At 36.8% G+C, this 13,960-nt stretch overlaps 2 protein-coding genes across 3 annotated transcripts; one reads left to right on the top strand and one right to left on the bottom strand.

The window, feature by feature from the left end:
- Positions 1-409: 409 nt before the first annotated feature.
- Positions 410-4,680, top strand: LOC113692407 (ARF guanine-nucleotide exchange factor GNL2-like). The gene is made up of 2 exons (XM_027210819.2): positions 410-1,440; positions 1,531-4,680. Exons 1-2 carry the CDS (start codon positions 410-412, stop codon positions 4,631-4,633), a joined length of 4,134 nt encoding a protein of 1,377 aa, XP_027066620.2. The 3' UTR covers positions 4,634-4,680.
- A 629-nt stretch (positions 4,681-5,309) lies between these two features.
- LOC113691348 (trihelix transcription factor ENAP2-like) lies at positions 5,310-8,167 on the bottom strand. Of its 2 annotated transcripts, none has more exons than XM_027209451.2 (2): positions 6,871-8,166; positions 5,310-5,600 (listed from the first exon to the last, which is right to left on the bottom strand). In XM_027209451.2, exon 1 carries the CDS (start codon positions 7,953-7,955, stop codon positions 6,876-6,878), a length of 1,080 nt encoding a protein of 359 aa, XP_027065252.1. In that variant the 5' UTR covers positions 7,956-8,166; the 3' UTR covers positions 5,310-5,600; positions 6,871-6,875. The 2 variants fall into 2 exon arrangements, with proteins under 2 accessions (XP_027065252.1, XP_027065253.1); XM_027209452.2 differs by having other exon boundaries at positions 5,513-5,772; positions 6,871-8,167.
- Positions 8,168-13,960: the final 5,793 nt, after the last annotated feature.

The raw sequence follows: 13,960 nt of genomic DNA, 5'->3' as shown, positions 1-13,960 counted from the left end.
ACTGTTCGAAACAATCTCCAATTTACATACAAAAAAATCGGTAATAATTCACGCTTAATTGATCATATGCATTAACATACATAATTTATTGCCAAGTGTAACAGAAGAAGGAAAAAGACTAGGAGAGGTCGGTGGCAGACATATTCAAAGCACGCAGTTTTAACCATACAAACCAAATAATAACTTCAGTGAATTATCACAGCCATTTCTTTAGCAAACATTCCGCCTATCTTTCTAACATTTCACAATGCATCCTTAGTCCTTTACACAATTGATCTACATGGTTAAAGAAGTAACTTCATCCGCTGACTTAACAGGACACATCCCCCGTCACCACCATTATTTCCAAACCGTTTTTCGAACTTCAAGAGATGTTTTTTATCAGCACTAAATCTGCAAAACAGGATTAATGGAAGATCAGCAAGAAGGAGGAAACAACAACAACATGACTAAGATAAAAAGAAAGGAGCTGGGATTGTCTTGCATGTTGAATGCTGAGGTTGGAGCTGTTCTAGCTGTGATTCGACGAATACCTGAAGCAAACCCCCAATTTCACCACCCTTCTGAAGAAAATTATGATTCCACGATACTCCAATCTTTAAAATCATTAAGGTCACTCATCTTCAATGCTGAGCAAGAATGGCGGAAGATTGATCCGTCTCTCTACCTGTCACCTTTTCTTGATGTAATACAAAGCGATGACATTCCTGCAGCAGCAACGGGGGTGGCCCTTTCATCCATCCTGAAGATCCTCAGGCTTGATATATTTGATGAGAAGACTCCTGGGGCTAAAGATGTTATGGATGCAACTGTGACTGCAATCACGGCTTGTCGCCTGGAGAAAACTGATCCTGTTTCTGAGGAGGCTGTCATGATGAGAATTTTGCACGTCTTGACTGCTGTTATGAGGCATAAAGCTTCTGTTTTGCTCACTGATCATGCAGTTTGTACTGTGGTCAATACATGCTTTCAGGTTGTCCAACAGTCGGCCCATCGTGGCAACTTGCTTCAGCGCAGTGCAAGGTACACAATGCAGGAACTGATCCAAATAATATATTATCGGTTGCCAGATATTGAGGTGAATGATTGGGAGAACTCTGAATCAGATACAGAAGATAGCAATTTGGATTCGGGGTTTGGAATTCGCTCGGCTGTGGATATCTTTCAATTCTTATGCTCTTTACTTAATGTGGTTGAAATTGCAGAGTCAGAGGTTTTGCATGCTCATACAACTGATGGAGACGTTCAGCTTTTTGCCTTGGCTTTGATCAATTCTGCGATAGAATTGAGTGGTGACAGCATAGGTAAGCACCCAAAGCTTTTGAGGATGGTCCAAGATGACTTATTTCACCATTTAATATACTACGGGACGTACTCAAGCCCACTAGTTTTGTCAATGATCTGCAGTACTGTTCTGAATATCTATCACTTCCTTCGCAGGTTAGCATATCCAAATCAAGCACAAACTTAATTCTTGGGCTTCTATAAAGGTCAATCAATAATTAACCGAAATGCCTCGGCCAATTGCAGGTCCGTTCGTCTACAATTAGAAGCTTTCTTCTCATTTGTTTTGTTCAGAGCTGCAAATCTTGGAAGCTCTCCCCAACTCCAAGAACTTGCAACTGAAGCAATCGTGAATTTCTGTCGGCAATCTACCTTCATAATCGAAGTCTATGTGAATTATGATTGTGATCCTATTTTTGGGAATGCGTTTGAAGAAATAGGCAGGTTGCTTTGCAAGCATGCATTCCCAACTGGTGGCCCTTTGACAAGTTTACAGGTCCAAGCATTTGAAGGCCTTGTACTTGTCATTCATAATATTGCAGAGAACATCGATAAGGAAGATGATACATGCCCTTCTGGACCATATCCAGTTGAAATCACTGAGTATACACCTTTCTGGGAGGAGATTTCAAAAGATGATGGTCTAGAGGATTGGGTGACTTTTGTTAGAGTAAGAAAGGCACAAAAGAAGAAGCTACTCATTGCTGGAAATCACTTCAATCAAGATGACAAGAAAGGGTTGGAGTATCTGAAAATTTCTCACTTAATCCCTGATCCTCCTGATCCAAAAGCTTTCGCTTTGTTTTTCCGTTTCACCCCAAGACTTGACAAGACCATGATTGGGGATTATCTTGGTGATCCTGATGAATTCCATATTCAAGTCCTCAATGAATTTACAAATACATTTGTATTTACAGGTATGATATTGGATTCAGCTTTACGGAATTATTTGGAGACTTTCAGATTACCGGGAGAGTCTCAGAAGATTCACAGAATACTTGAAGCATTTTCAGAAAGATTTTATGATCAGCAGTCCTCGGAACTTTTTGTGAGCAAGGATGCCGTGTTTGTTCTTTGCTATTCTCTCATCATGCTGAACACTGATCAACACAACCCGCAAGTTAAGAAAAAGATGACAGAAGAGGAATTCATCAGGAACAATCGAGAAATCAATGGCGGAAGTGATCTCCCTAGAGAATATTTATCTGAGCTTTTTCATTCTATATCATCCAAAGCGATCACACTCTTTGGTCAATCAGGTACACCTGCAGAAATGAATCCGATGAGATGGATTCAGCTAGTCAACCGAGCCAAACTCATGAAGCCATATGTATTGTGTAATTTTGATCGTCGATTAGGAAGAGATATGTTTGCTGCTATTGCTGGACCCTCAGTTGCAACTCTTGCAGCAATTTTTGAGCAAACTGAAGAAGAGGAAATTCTCCATGAATGCATTGAGTTATTGTTTGCAATAGCTAGAATAGCTCAATATGAATTAGAAGACAATCTTGATGAGCTTATTTGTTCGTTTTGCAAATTCACTACCTTGCTCAATCCTTATGCATCAGCAGAAGAAACCCTGTATGCTTTCAGCAATGATATGAAGCCAAGGATGGCGACACTCGCAGTTTTCACTATTGCAAACACTTTCAAAAATTCCCTTCGAGGGAGTTGGAGAACTATTGTTGAGTGCTTGTTGAAACTCAGAAGGCTCAAGTTACTTCCACAATCGGTTGTCGAATTTGAAATTGCTTCAGATGCATCTATTGGAACGAAGCATGATAAAAATGAGTCAGCAGCATCTATTTCAACCCGTAATACAAAATTCAACCATATACGCCGTTCCTCTGGCTTAATTGGTCGATTTTCACACTTCTTATCATTGGAGAGCGTGGAAGAATCTCTAAACCTTGGAGTCAGTGAATTTGAACAGAATCAAAACATTATCCAGCAATGCCATATTGAAAACATTTTCACCACCAGTTCAAGTTTACCCGATGAATCATTACTGAATCTTGGGCGTGCTCTTATATATGCATCAGCTGGGAAAGGCCAAAAGTTCAGCACTCCCGTTGAGGAGGAAGAAACTGTGGCATTCTGTTGGGATTTGATTGTCATCATTTCTTGTGTTAATATGCACAGATTCTCAACCATTTGGCCTCACTACCATGATTATCTGCTTGGAGTTGCCCAATTTCCTCTGTTTTCACCAATCCCATTTGCAGAAAAAGCCATTGTAGCTCAGATGAAAATCTGCCTCAAGATCCTTTCTGCATATCAACTTGATAAAGTCTCTGAGGAACTCATCTTTAAATCCATAAATCTAATGTGGAAGTTGGAAAAAGAAATTCTTGACACTTGCTCAGAGTTCCTAGTAAAGTCGGTGAGCAGAATCCTGAACGAGTACCCTGCAAATTTGCAGAGTAGCCTAGGATGGAAGACTGTCCTGCATTTGTTGTCAGTCACTGGACGTCATCCTGAAACATATGATCAAGGAGTTGAGTCACTCATCAATTTGATGTCTGATGGAATGCACATATCGCGGACTAACTATGCCTCCTGTATTGAATGTGCATTTGGTTTTGTTGCACTCAAGAATAGTCCAGTTGAAAAGAACATAAAAATTATGGACCTCATGTCTGATTCAGTGAAATTGTTGGTTCAGTGGTTTAGAAGTGGGTACTCAGATCCGGGTAGCAATGTTAGTACGGGAAGCAACGCAAGCGCCTCTTCCACGGAAGACAATGCAAGATCAGGCAGCTCTGCCAGCTTCATCATGAACTTATTTGTCAAACTAGGTGAAGCCCTTCGACGGACATGCTTAGCCAGGAGAGAAGAAGTGAGAAACCATGCGGTCATTTCTCTTCAGAGAAGCTTCATCCTGGCTGAGGAGCTGTGTTTTACACCGGCAAACTGTATTTACTGTTTTAACAGCTTGATCTTTGCCATGGTTGATGATATACACGAGAAGATGCTGGAATATTCAAGGAGGGAGAATGCAGAAAGAGAAACTCGAAGCATGGAAGGAAGTTTGAAGCGTGCAATGGAGGTCTTAGTGGAAGTTTATTCGCAGCTTTTGAAACCGATATCAGAAAGTCCTCATTTTAGGCCTTTCTGGATGGGACTGTTGCGAAGAATGGATACGTGCATGAAGGTAGATTTGGGAGGGTATGGCAAATCAGATATGCAAGAGGTAATACCGGATTTACTAAAAAGGATTATCTCAATAATGAAGGAAAACGAGTTGTTAATTCCCAAAGAAGGTGATGACCTGTGGGAGATAACCTATGTTCAGATACAGTGGATTGCTCCGTCACTCAAGGACGAACTATTTCCTGGTGCACCGTAGTTGGGAATTCATTTTACCATGTTCCATTTTTTACGCTGGTTGATTGATCCAGCCAAATGTATCTACTGTCTAGGAGTGGATCTATTTTGTTCGTTAGATTTTCAATGCAGTGTTAATTTATTTAAGAGAGAGTAGAGAGTTATCAAACCAAAGAAATTATCATGCCCAACGAGTTGTGTTTATGCCGTTGGACCGATTACCCAAAGCTGCGCAACCAACCCATTTGAAAGAGAATGATAACAGATCAGAATCGAGTTAAACTTTTTGCATTTGTTTGTAGCATGACCAGTTTCTGTGTGATAAACTTGAATTTGTCAGACGCTAAATTACAACGTAGATAAATAGGGTAATACAAAGAAAAGGAAACGGCTAATGATGCACATCTTAATGGCACTGATGAGCAACAAATGAGTTCCCTTCATAAGATGTCATGTGAGTGAGGCTTTAATTCCGACGAGAATGTGCTGATAAAAGTCAAGTAGGAACAGAATATTGCCAGTGGTGCAAATCCATTTGGGCTGCCCATCACCTGGAAAAATGTTTTTCGAATAATGTTACAGTATTTTGATAGTTTAATGTATGACATATAATAAGGTGATCAAGAATGTGTTTTCACATGGATTCCCATTTTATTGTTTCATATCAAACAAGAAGTAGATGCTGGTGGAAAACAAAATTGAGCTAACATGTTGTGGTAATTAGAAAGATAGAGAATAGAAAGCTACTGTACCTAACCAAAAATACCAGATTTCATACTAAAGCCTAACAGTAGATACAGAAATTCATTGTCATACTTGCAAGATGGAGTAATTCCAAATTACCCTTGCACCAAAAAAGAAACAAAAGGTATATGGCGAGGTACTCAAAAAGAGCCAAAACTTTCCCAAAACAACCACTCTGGCAGTTGGCCATCGATGCTGAAGTCCAGTAGAAGGGTGACCTTCATTTCTCATAAACGCTCTCCCTCCTGCAAATAGAATAAGTACAGTCATATGCGTGTCCTTTCAACATGAAACTGTTCTTTGAAAATTTAAATATCAGGCGAAGTCTTAGTAGGACAAAAGCAACACTTAATTGGTGATGCTGCAATTATGTGTTTGACCACAACGAGCAGATTGCCTCGGAGCGCTGCACATAAACTGCATAACCAAGTGTACTTTTTAAACAGACTTTTTGTGATAAAGATACAGAAAAGCTACCAATTTACTACAAGGTTTTGAGCATCATTGCACCAAAACTAATCCAAAAATTTCAAAGACAATAAGGAACCTTCTCGTATTGTTAATTTAAACTAAAGACAATCTTATGCCTATAAAAACAAAAAAGATTAAAGGTGCAAGACATCCGATGACCCTGATCACTTCACAGTTCATAAATATTTCCACATTGCTCTTTTACGAGGCTATTTCAATATTTGACAAGCTTACAACCCTGCACAAATATAACTTGCTATGCTGAAACCTCAAGCAAGTCTTTCTATAAAGCTAAGACTGGTCATCAATATCCCTAAATTTCATGACGAGTACATCATAGAGACAATGCCAGGAGGAATTGACATTTCAACTTCTCCTCTTCTGATATTGATGTCCAACTCATTGCCCTCATAATAGCAGCAAAGAACTATAGAAAGTAGAATTTGAATTTTCTACAATTTGTAATCAACCTAACAACTTCATCTCTTTATCTTCGTAAGATATTCTTCCCTTTCGGAAGAGTTAATTATATGAAAAAGAAAAGGTTTTACTAGAGAATTGTCAAAAAAAAAAGGAAGAAAAGAACCACAAAAAAAATTCTCTGAACTTCAATCTTTACTACAGCAGAGGAATTGATTCTGATCAATAATTTGATCAGACAAAATTCTATGGTACACAACGAAACAGGCTTGGAAATCATATGCAACAGACCACTTGTCAAAGGAGTATTGATTTTGAGAAGACAAAGTTCAAGTCTTTTCGTAGGCCGTATAGGATTTTTCCAACTTGGAACAAATAGAAAAGCAATCAGCTTCAATTAATGAAGATTATAGTTTAATGCCAAGCACAACTCTTACATGCATACAACTATCGACAGAAAAGGTACTAAAGTTTCCAAATAATCAAAAACTAGCAGCAGGCAAACAGGAACTGAATAGGTAGTGTCAAAGCAACACTCATCCACACTCTTATACTAACACATGTAGAAGCCTTGTAGACAATAGTATTTAATCAGGCACACTTGAGTGATTTGCTGAGCATTACCTGTATCACACCTGGATATTCTCATTCTGAACATCGTCATCATCTTCCTCCTCCTCGTCATCATCTTCTTCCTCGTCATCATCCTCCTCTTCAACCCCTTCTCTTATTTTAGCAATCTCAGCCTGTGCCCTCTCAACTATCTGCTGCTTTTGCAACTCCAAGTCCCTCTGAAAATCTCTCCTCATCTTCTCCAGCTCCATCATTTGTCTCCTCTTACTACTCTCAATCTTCTCATAAATCTCTCCAAACCTCTGAATCGAGTCAGCCAACAGTCTAGCCGATTCTCCATCCTCCTCGTCCTTCCCTAGTCCCAAACCCTCCTCTTCCTCCTCATTCTCCTCATCAGACACTCCAGGACTATCCCTCATCTCATCCAACACATTAGACTTATCCAAATACACCCGCGGATTCATAAACACGTACTCCCCAGAATCAACCCCACAACCCAAGCCAACATGCCCTCTCATCCTCAGATTCAATAACACATCCATTTTCTTAAAAAACACCCACTTGCTCAAGAATCCACCTCCAACTTTCTCCATTTTCGCCCGCTCTTTCTTGTATTTCTGCTTTAATACATCCAATTGATTCCTGCACTCCATCTCATTCCTCTCCCTTCCACTCATCTCGGAGACTTTCTCGGCCAGCTCAGCCCAATCCTCAGCCCTCAAACTCCTCCTCCCCAGCTCCAAATACCTCTCCCCCCAAACCTCCAACAGCACAAAGCTCTCCTCTTCATTCCAGGAATCCCTCGAGCTCCCACCACCAAGATTGGAACTTTTTGGTGCATTCAGCCCAGCGCGAGGGGCAAGCTCGTAATTTGGGACCAAAGATTCCAACTTTCTTTTCTTTTTGCTTCGCTTGGGCTCATCCTCATAGAAAGATTGATAATAATACCCGCTTTGAGCATTTTGAAATTGTGGGCTTTCTTCGTCATCCTCAAATTCGTCATCTTCCTGGGCAAAGATGGCGTCGTTTGTGGTGTAATGGGTGTTGAGCGGATAAGAGTGAGGGTTTCGAATTGCTGGCTTTGATCGAAATGTGGGCTTTGTTAAATACGGACCTTCTTCATCGGAATCATCCATTGCTCAAACGATTAGATTTAGATTAGATAAGAAAAGAGGAAAAAACTACTAATTTTATGTAAACCTCGAATATCATCAATTTTTTGAGGTTTTGATTAGGGTTTTGAGGATCAGTGAGAGGCGGGGAAAGGCATAAATCAGGAAGGATAATAGACAGAAGATGACGTAAGCTTTTGACTGGCGTATAGGATTTGCTATTTTTCAATGGGTGACTTGCCACTGGGTATGCTTTTTACAAGAATATCTTTCTTTTTTTTTAAAAAAAAAATTTTAAAAGATATTTTTGAACTTTACAATTGAGAAAGATAAAATAGGGGACTTGACTTTAAGTATTTGAACCAAAATCACAAAATTGCTACGATGGAATAAAGGCAAACTGATGCTTTTATTATTTTCGGATATCATGAAAGTCCACTTAATTATTTTCCTTCAGGGAATACAATTTTGCAAGAGCTATGTATAATATATCCTAAGCAGGCATACATCTATTCTTATCTATATATACAATTTGTTATTTTACACTTTCATTAAATAGTATTGGTTTCGAATGGGAAACTTATTTATCAGCTTGTGCCGATGCCTGTATTTGCAAACATTTCTAAAAACGTCTTGGACGTGGCACAAAAATACTACTATTACAGTAGTACTTTGGTTGAAAAGTATTCAAGACACGTTTGTTCTTTTTGGAATGCACCCAAAAAGGAGAAGACTAATGCCTTGGCCGTGAATAAAATATTTTGGTACCAAAAATTGTAAAGTTGCTTCCATTGTTGTTACTATTTAACCTGACATCGATGATCAGAGTCTTCTGGCACAACAGGTCACGATCGGATTGCCTGAAAGATTTGCAGACAAAAGAACAGGGCATACATACAAGTTTCCCTTTTAGACACCAAACCCCCGGTTGCTTCTACGGTGGAAAGTCGGATCAACTATGCACCGTAGGCAGAACTATTGCTAAGATGACAACTCAGCATAGGCATCTTTGTCTATTTGTTTGGGTCCCAAAGGTAACCGGCAAAGTTTATATTACCTGAAGCAGTGGACAGCAACATTGATATAAATTGGTTGGTGTAGATGCTAATTTTTTTTAACTTAATATTATAAGAGAGTGAAAAATGGATCAATAATTGATAAACTTAAGCAATAAATAAATAAATAAATAAAAGAACAAAGTCAAAGAATCACTTAAATTCTACCACTGTTGCATTAAGTTTCCCTATGTATGTAGAAATAATTAATTTTATGGTCATTTAAAAATGTATTTTTTCATGAAAATTGGTTTTTCAATTTGAAATTTAATTTGTAAAAGAATTTTTATGATATGGTGATTTTTGTACGGTATTTACTTATTTGGTAATTACTAACATTAACTGAAAATTTACAAATGAAGTGCTTAAAAACAAAAGAAAGGCACAGAAAGGAGGGTGAGTAATTGGTAAATAATTAATTAACAAAACTACTCAAGAAACCGTAACTTTTATATATGTGAGGAAATATTAAATACTCTTAATAGTAAGACACAAAAGGAATTTAATAGATGAAAAATGTGTATTAACAACACTTAGTGATGCTCCCAAATATTGGATGGATGGTATAAAAAAATATTAATCTAAATTAAATTGATAGTGTATACACTAAATACCTAGATGCATGCCATAATTTGTGTAGATCATTTTTTTTGTGAAAATTCATGAAATATACGATGCAATCCCAAACCACGAGTTTAATGTTTTGAGAGTATGCAAAATGAATTAATGATCAATTGTAAGTAAAGAAAAAGAAAAGTCAATGAATGATTGATACTTAATATTATATTAGCGCAAAAGACACATTCTAGGTCTCTCTCTCTCTCTCTGTGTCTCTCTCTCTCCATTCTAATCTTTATATATATATATATATATATATATATATATATATATATATATATATATTTTCAATATTAATAAGATTACCAAGGAAAAGAGATTAATACTTGCTACTCTAAATTTTTTATTATTCAAAGAGAAGAGTATTTTCTTCTAAAATTTATGATTATTTTATCTACAAGCTCAATTCTAGTTTCTTGAAGTACTATGTTAATTAAGTTTATGATTACTCATCTACAAATTCGATATTAATTTAAAAGTCACTATGTTACATATAAGATTACTTATCTAATTTCTAAATTTAAATTAAAATCTTCTAGGTTAATTATGTCACGATTATAGTTACTTGAAGTATTGTGTTAATTATGTTTCTAATAAATCATCTATAATTTTGATTCTAATTAAAAAGCTACTATCTATTCAACATATAAAGTTAGAGAGATCGCAGTTAGTGTAAACATTTTTATGTCATTTTTCAAACTTTCTATTTTATCCTTAAAGAAAAACTAATTTTTACTCTGACTACTTAATCACATTTTGCCAATATAACTACTGTAACTACTCTAAACAATGTTGGTGTTTTAAATAATGTGTTGGATCTCACCTCTTTATTTTATCGTCAAGTGCATTGTTTGGATATGTATATTAATTTGAATACGAGATTGTAATTGACATTTATATAGATGTCATTGTTTGTTTGTTTCAATGGATTTGCTCTTATTAGATAATCCTTATCACAACAAAATCTTTTAATTCAGTACTTACTTTTAAGAGTAAATTTTGATTTTTGCTATAATTGGTTATCCTTATCATTAGATAATGTTAATATTTAAAAATTCTCAAATTTTGACACTATTTTACTAGTCAATTTTGTGATTTATAGTTTGTCATGTCCAGTACAACTAGTTGCAGAGTTAGAACTTAAGTTGGTAACTATCTAGTTATTTCAATAGTTCAAACGTTCAATCTTTGAAACTTTTGTATTATGTGATTTATGTTTATGAACTTTTTATCTATAATCTCAATTCTAGTTTCTTGGTAGGGGTGTGCATCGAATTCGAATTCGGTAATTCAGAAGTTTGAATTCGAAATTTTTTGGAATTTTGGCATAGGAATTACCGATCGATTTCAATTTCGAATTCACCAATTCCGATTTCGATTTCAATTCCAAATTCGATTCGGAATTTGGTAAATTTTTAATTCACCGAATTCGGAAACCTTTTTTTTCTTTTTTGTTAGATGTGTTGTTATATAATATAAATTTTATATTGCATATATTATAAAAAATATTATTATATATAAATATATTATAAAAATATTATTATATATAAAAATATTATAAAAATATTATTATATATATAAATATACATAAATATACATATTATAAAATGAAATTGAAATAAAAAATATTATTATATCTATAAATAAATAAATAAATATTAATATATATATTATAAAACGAAATTGAAATCGGAAATTCCAAATATTGGATGGATGGTATAAAAAAAGATTAATCTAAAATAAATTGATAGTGTATAACTAACTACCTAGATGCATGCCATAATTTGTGTAGATCATTTTGTTGTGAAAATTAATGAAATATGTGATGCAATCCCCAAACCATGAGTAATTTTTTTAAACTTAATGTTTTGAGAGTATGCAAAATGAATTAATGATCAATTGTAAGTAAAGAGAAAGAAAAGTCAATGAATGATTGGTACTTAATATTATATTAGTGCATAAGACAAATTCTAGGTCTCTCTCTCTCTCTCTCTCACTCTCTCTCTCTCTCTCTCTCTCTCTCTCTCTCTTTTTATATATATTTTTCAATATTAATAAGATTACCAAGAAAAAGAGATTAATACTTGCCACTCTAAATTTTTTATTATTCAAAGAGGAGAGTATTTTCTTCTAAAATTTATGATTATTTTATCTACAATCTCAATTCTAGTTTCTTGAAGTGCTATGTTAATTAAGTTTATGATTACCATCTACAAATTTGATATTAATTTAAAAGTCACCATGTTACATATAAGATTATTTATCTAATTTCTAAATTTAAATTAAAATCTACTGGGTCAATTATGTCACGATTCTAATTTCTTGAAGTACTGTGCTAATTATGTTTCTAATAAATCATCTAATTAAGCCATGTGTACTCCAATCTTAAACTATAAATGCTTACCTGATGTTAATCATCATCAGGTAACCGTAGTTTGTTTTGGGATTCATAAAACATGCCCACAACTTGTGCGGGTGCATGTTTATTTACAATAATACAGTTCATATACTAAAGTGGGTCCCATCTTTACAACTCCTTCTGCCCGGTTTCGGTAGCTATTTCACGGTCGCTGTCCTTTGCCTGGCCCATGCTCATGTGCTGTCCTGATTCCATTTGTTCTGCCTACGGTACAAAGCTGACTCAGCTTTCCACCATAGACGCAACCCCAAACCCCCCCCGGTCCATTTAACCTCAGGAAAAAGGCGACACACGCTACGCTTGTAATGAAATATGAGCAACAATTCTATTTGGATTATAAATACTTGATAAAGACAAATTAAACAAATTCAAAAGTTAGACAGAATACTTATATTAATGTTTGATAAGTTCACAAATTCTGAGAAGGACTTTTGATTGGCTTAGAGAAGGAAAAAGAGATCAAGACTACATGAAAATGAAACTATAGTTCAAGTTAAAATTGATCTAATAATCAATTGACTCCAGAATATGGTATAACGTATTTATCAGATTAATTTTTTTGCGTAAAAAGGTGAAAAGAAATTTGCACTTATAATTTTTTTTGGTGAATAGTAACGATAGAAAATGGAAACTTTTCAACCCCGTATCTTGACAAGCAAAATTGGAGATTTAGTTAGTAATGAAGGATTGGAAATTGGACTTGCATCATATGCTCCCTAGCTAGCTAGCCAGTTGCATGCATACTTGCATGGTTGCGTGTGATGTAAGAGATGGAGCAAATATTAACAGCATAGCATGGACATGCATGATCCAACACGGCGCGGTGGCCATGGAGACCATGCCTGGCTACGGCGCTATTTAGAGCAGTCACGTACGTACTGGTACAGTAGAGTAGTATATGCACGGAGGGGGCACTTGGTCATGACTTGAGCGAGCCGGATGCTTGTTGTAAAGAGCACAATATTGATCACAGCAGGCAATGAATTTGTTCAAGGATCGTTGCCCCGTCAACCCAGAACCTTTTTTCTAGAATAGTTTATGGTTTCCCTTGTTTGGCTTCTTACGTACAATTGCCATAAAAGCGAATAAGTAGGGAATAACAAGTTGGATGGAAAAGAGAACATTTAGTTGAGAAGTGGAGAGTAACGTCGTGTTCTCCTTAACTAACGCCAGAGCATCACCCCATTTTGTTCATCTATAAACAGCTAATCGTGTCTGGCTAGCTAGATTGTACTGATTCTTGTATAACTAGTGGCAAGGATTCTGACATGGTTGGGAAGAGGCTAATTGTCCTGGTTCTCGTTTTGTTCTTAACGTTGGCGGCCGCAATATGTGCAGAGAGTAGTTGGGAGTCAAAGAATATTAATGACGGTGATGTGGAAGTGGGAGCGAGTGTGAAGAAGAATTTACCAGAATGGTTTGTTGGTGGTGGTAGCTCTGCTGCTGCTAGTTGGAGTGGGAATGAGGGTCTAGGCAGTGGTGGTATTTCGAAGGGCTACAGCCTCGGCCACTCCTTCAATTTCGGTGGTTCGGGTGGCGGAATAGGAGGTGGCGTTGGCGAGGGTAAAGGTGAAGGTATTGGAGGTGGGATTGGTAAAGGTGGCGGAGTAGGAGGTGGCATTGGCAAGGGTGGAGGCATTGGAGGTGGTTCTGGTGGGGGCATTGGAGGTAGTTCGGGTGGTGAAATAGGAGGTGGCGTTAGCAAGGGTGGAGGCATTGGAGGTGGTTCGGGTGACGGAATTGGAGGTGGTGTTGGCAAGGGTGGTGGAATAGGAGGTGGGATTGGTAAAGGTGGTGGTATTGGAGGTGGTTCGGGTGGCGGAGTAGGAGGTGGGATTGGTAAGAGTGGAGGCATTGGAGGTAGTTCGAGTGGCGAAATAGATGGTGGCATTGGCAAGGGTGGGGGCATTGGAGGTGGTTCTGGTGTGGGCATTGGA

The sequence above is a fragment of the Coffea arabica genome, chromosome 6c, assembly GCF_036785885.1.
Source record: "Coffea arabica cultivar ET-39 chromosome 6c, Coffea Arabica ET-39 HiFi, whole genome shotgun sequence".
NCBI lineage: Eukaryota > Viridiplantae > Streptophyta > Magnoliopsida > Gentianales > Rubiaceae > Coffea > Coffea arabica.
This window is presented reverse-complemented; position numbering and strand designations above follow the sequence as displayed.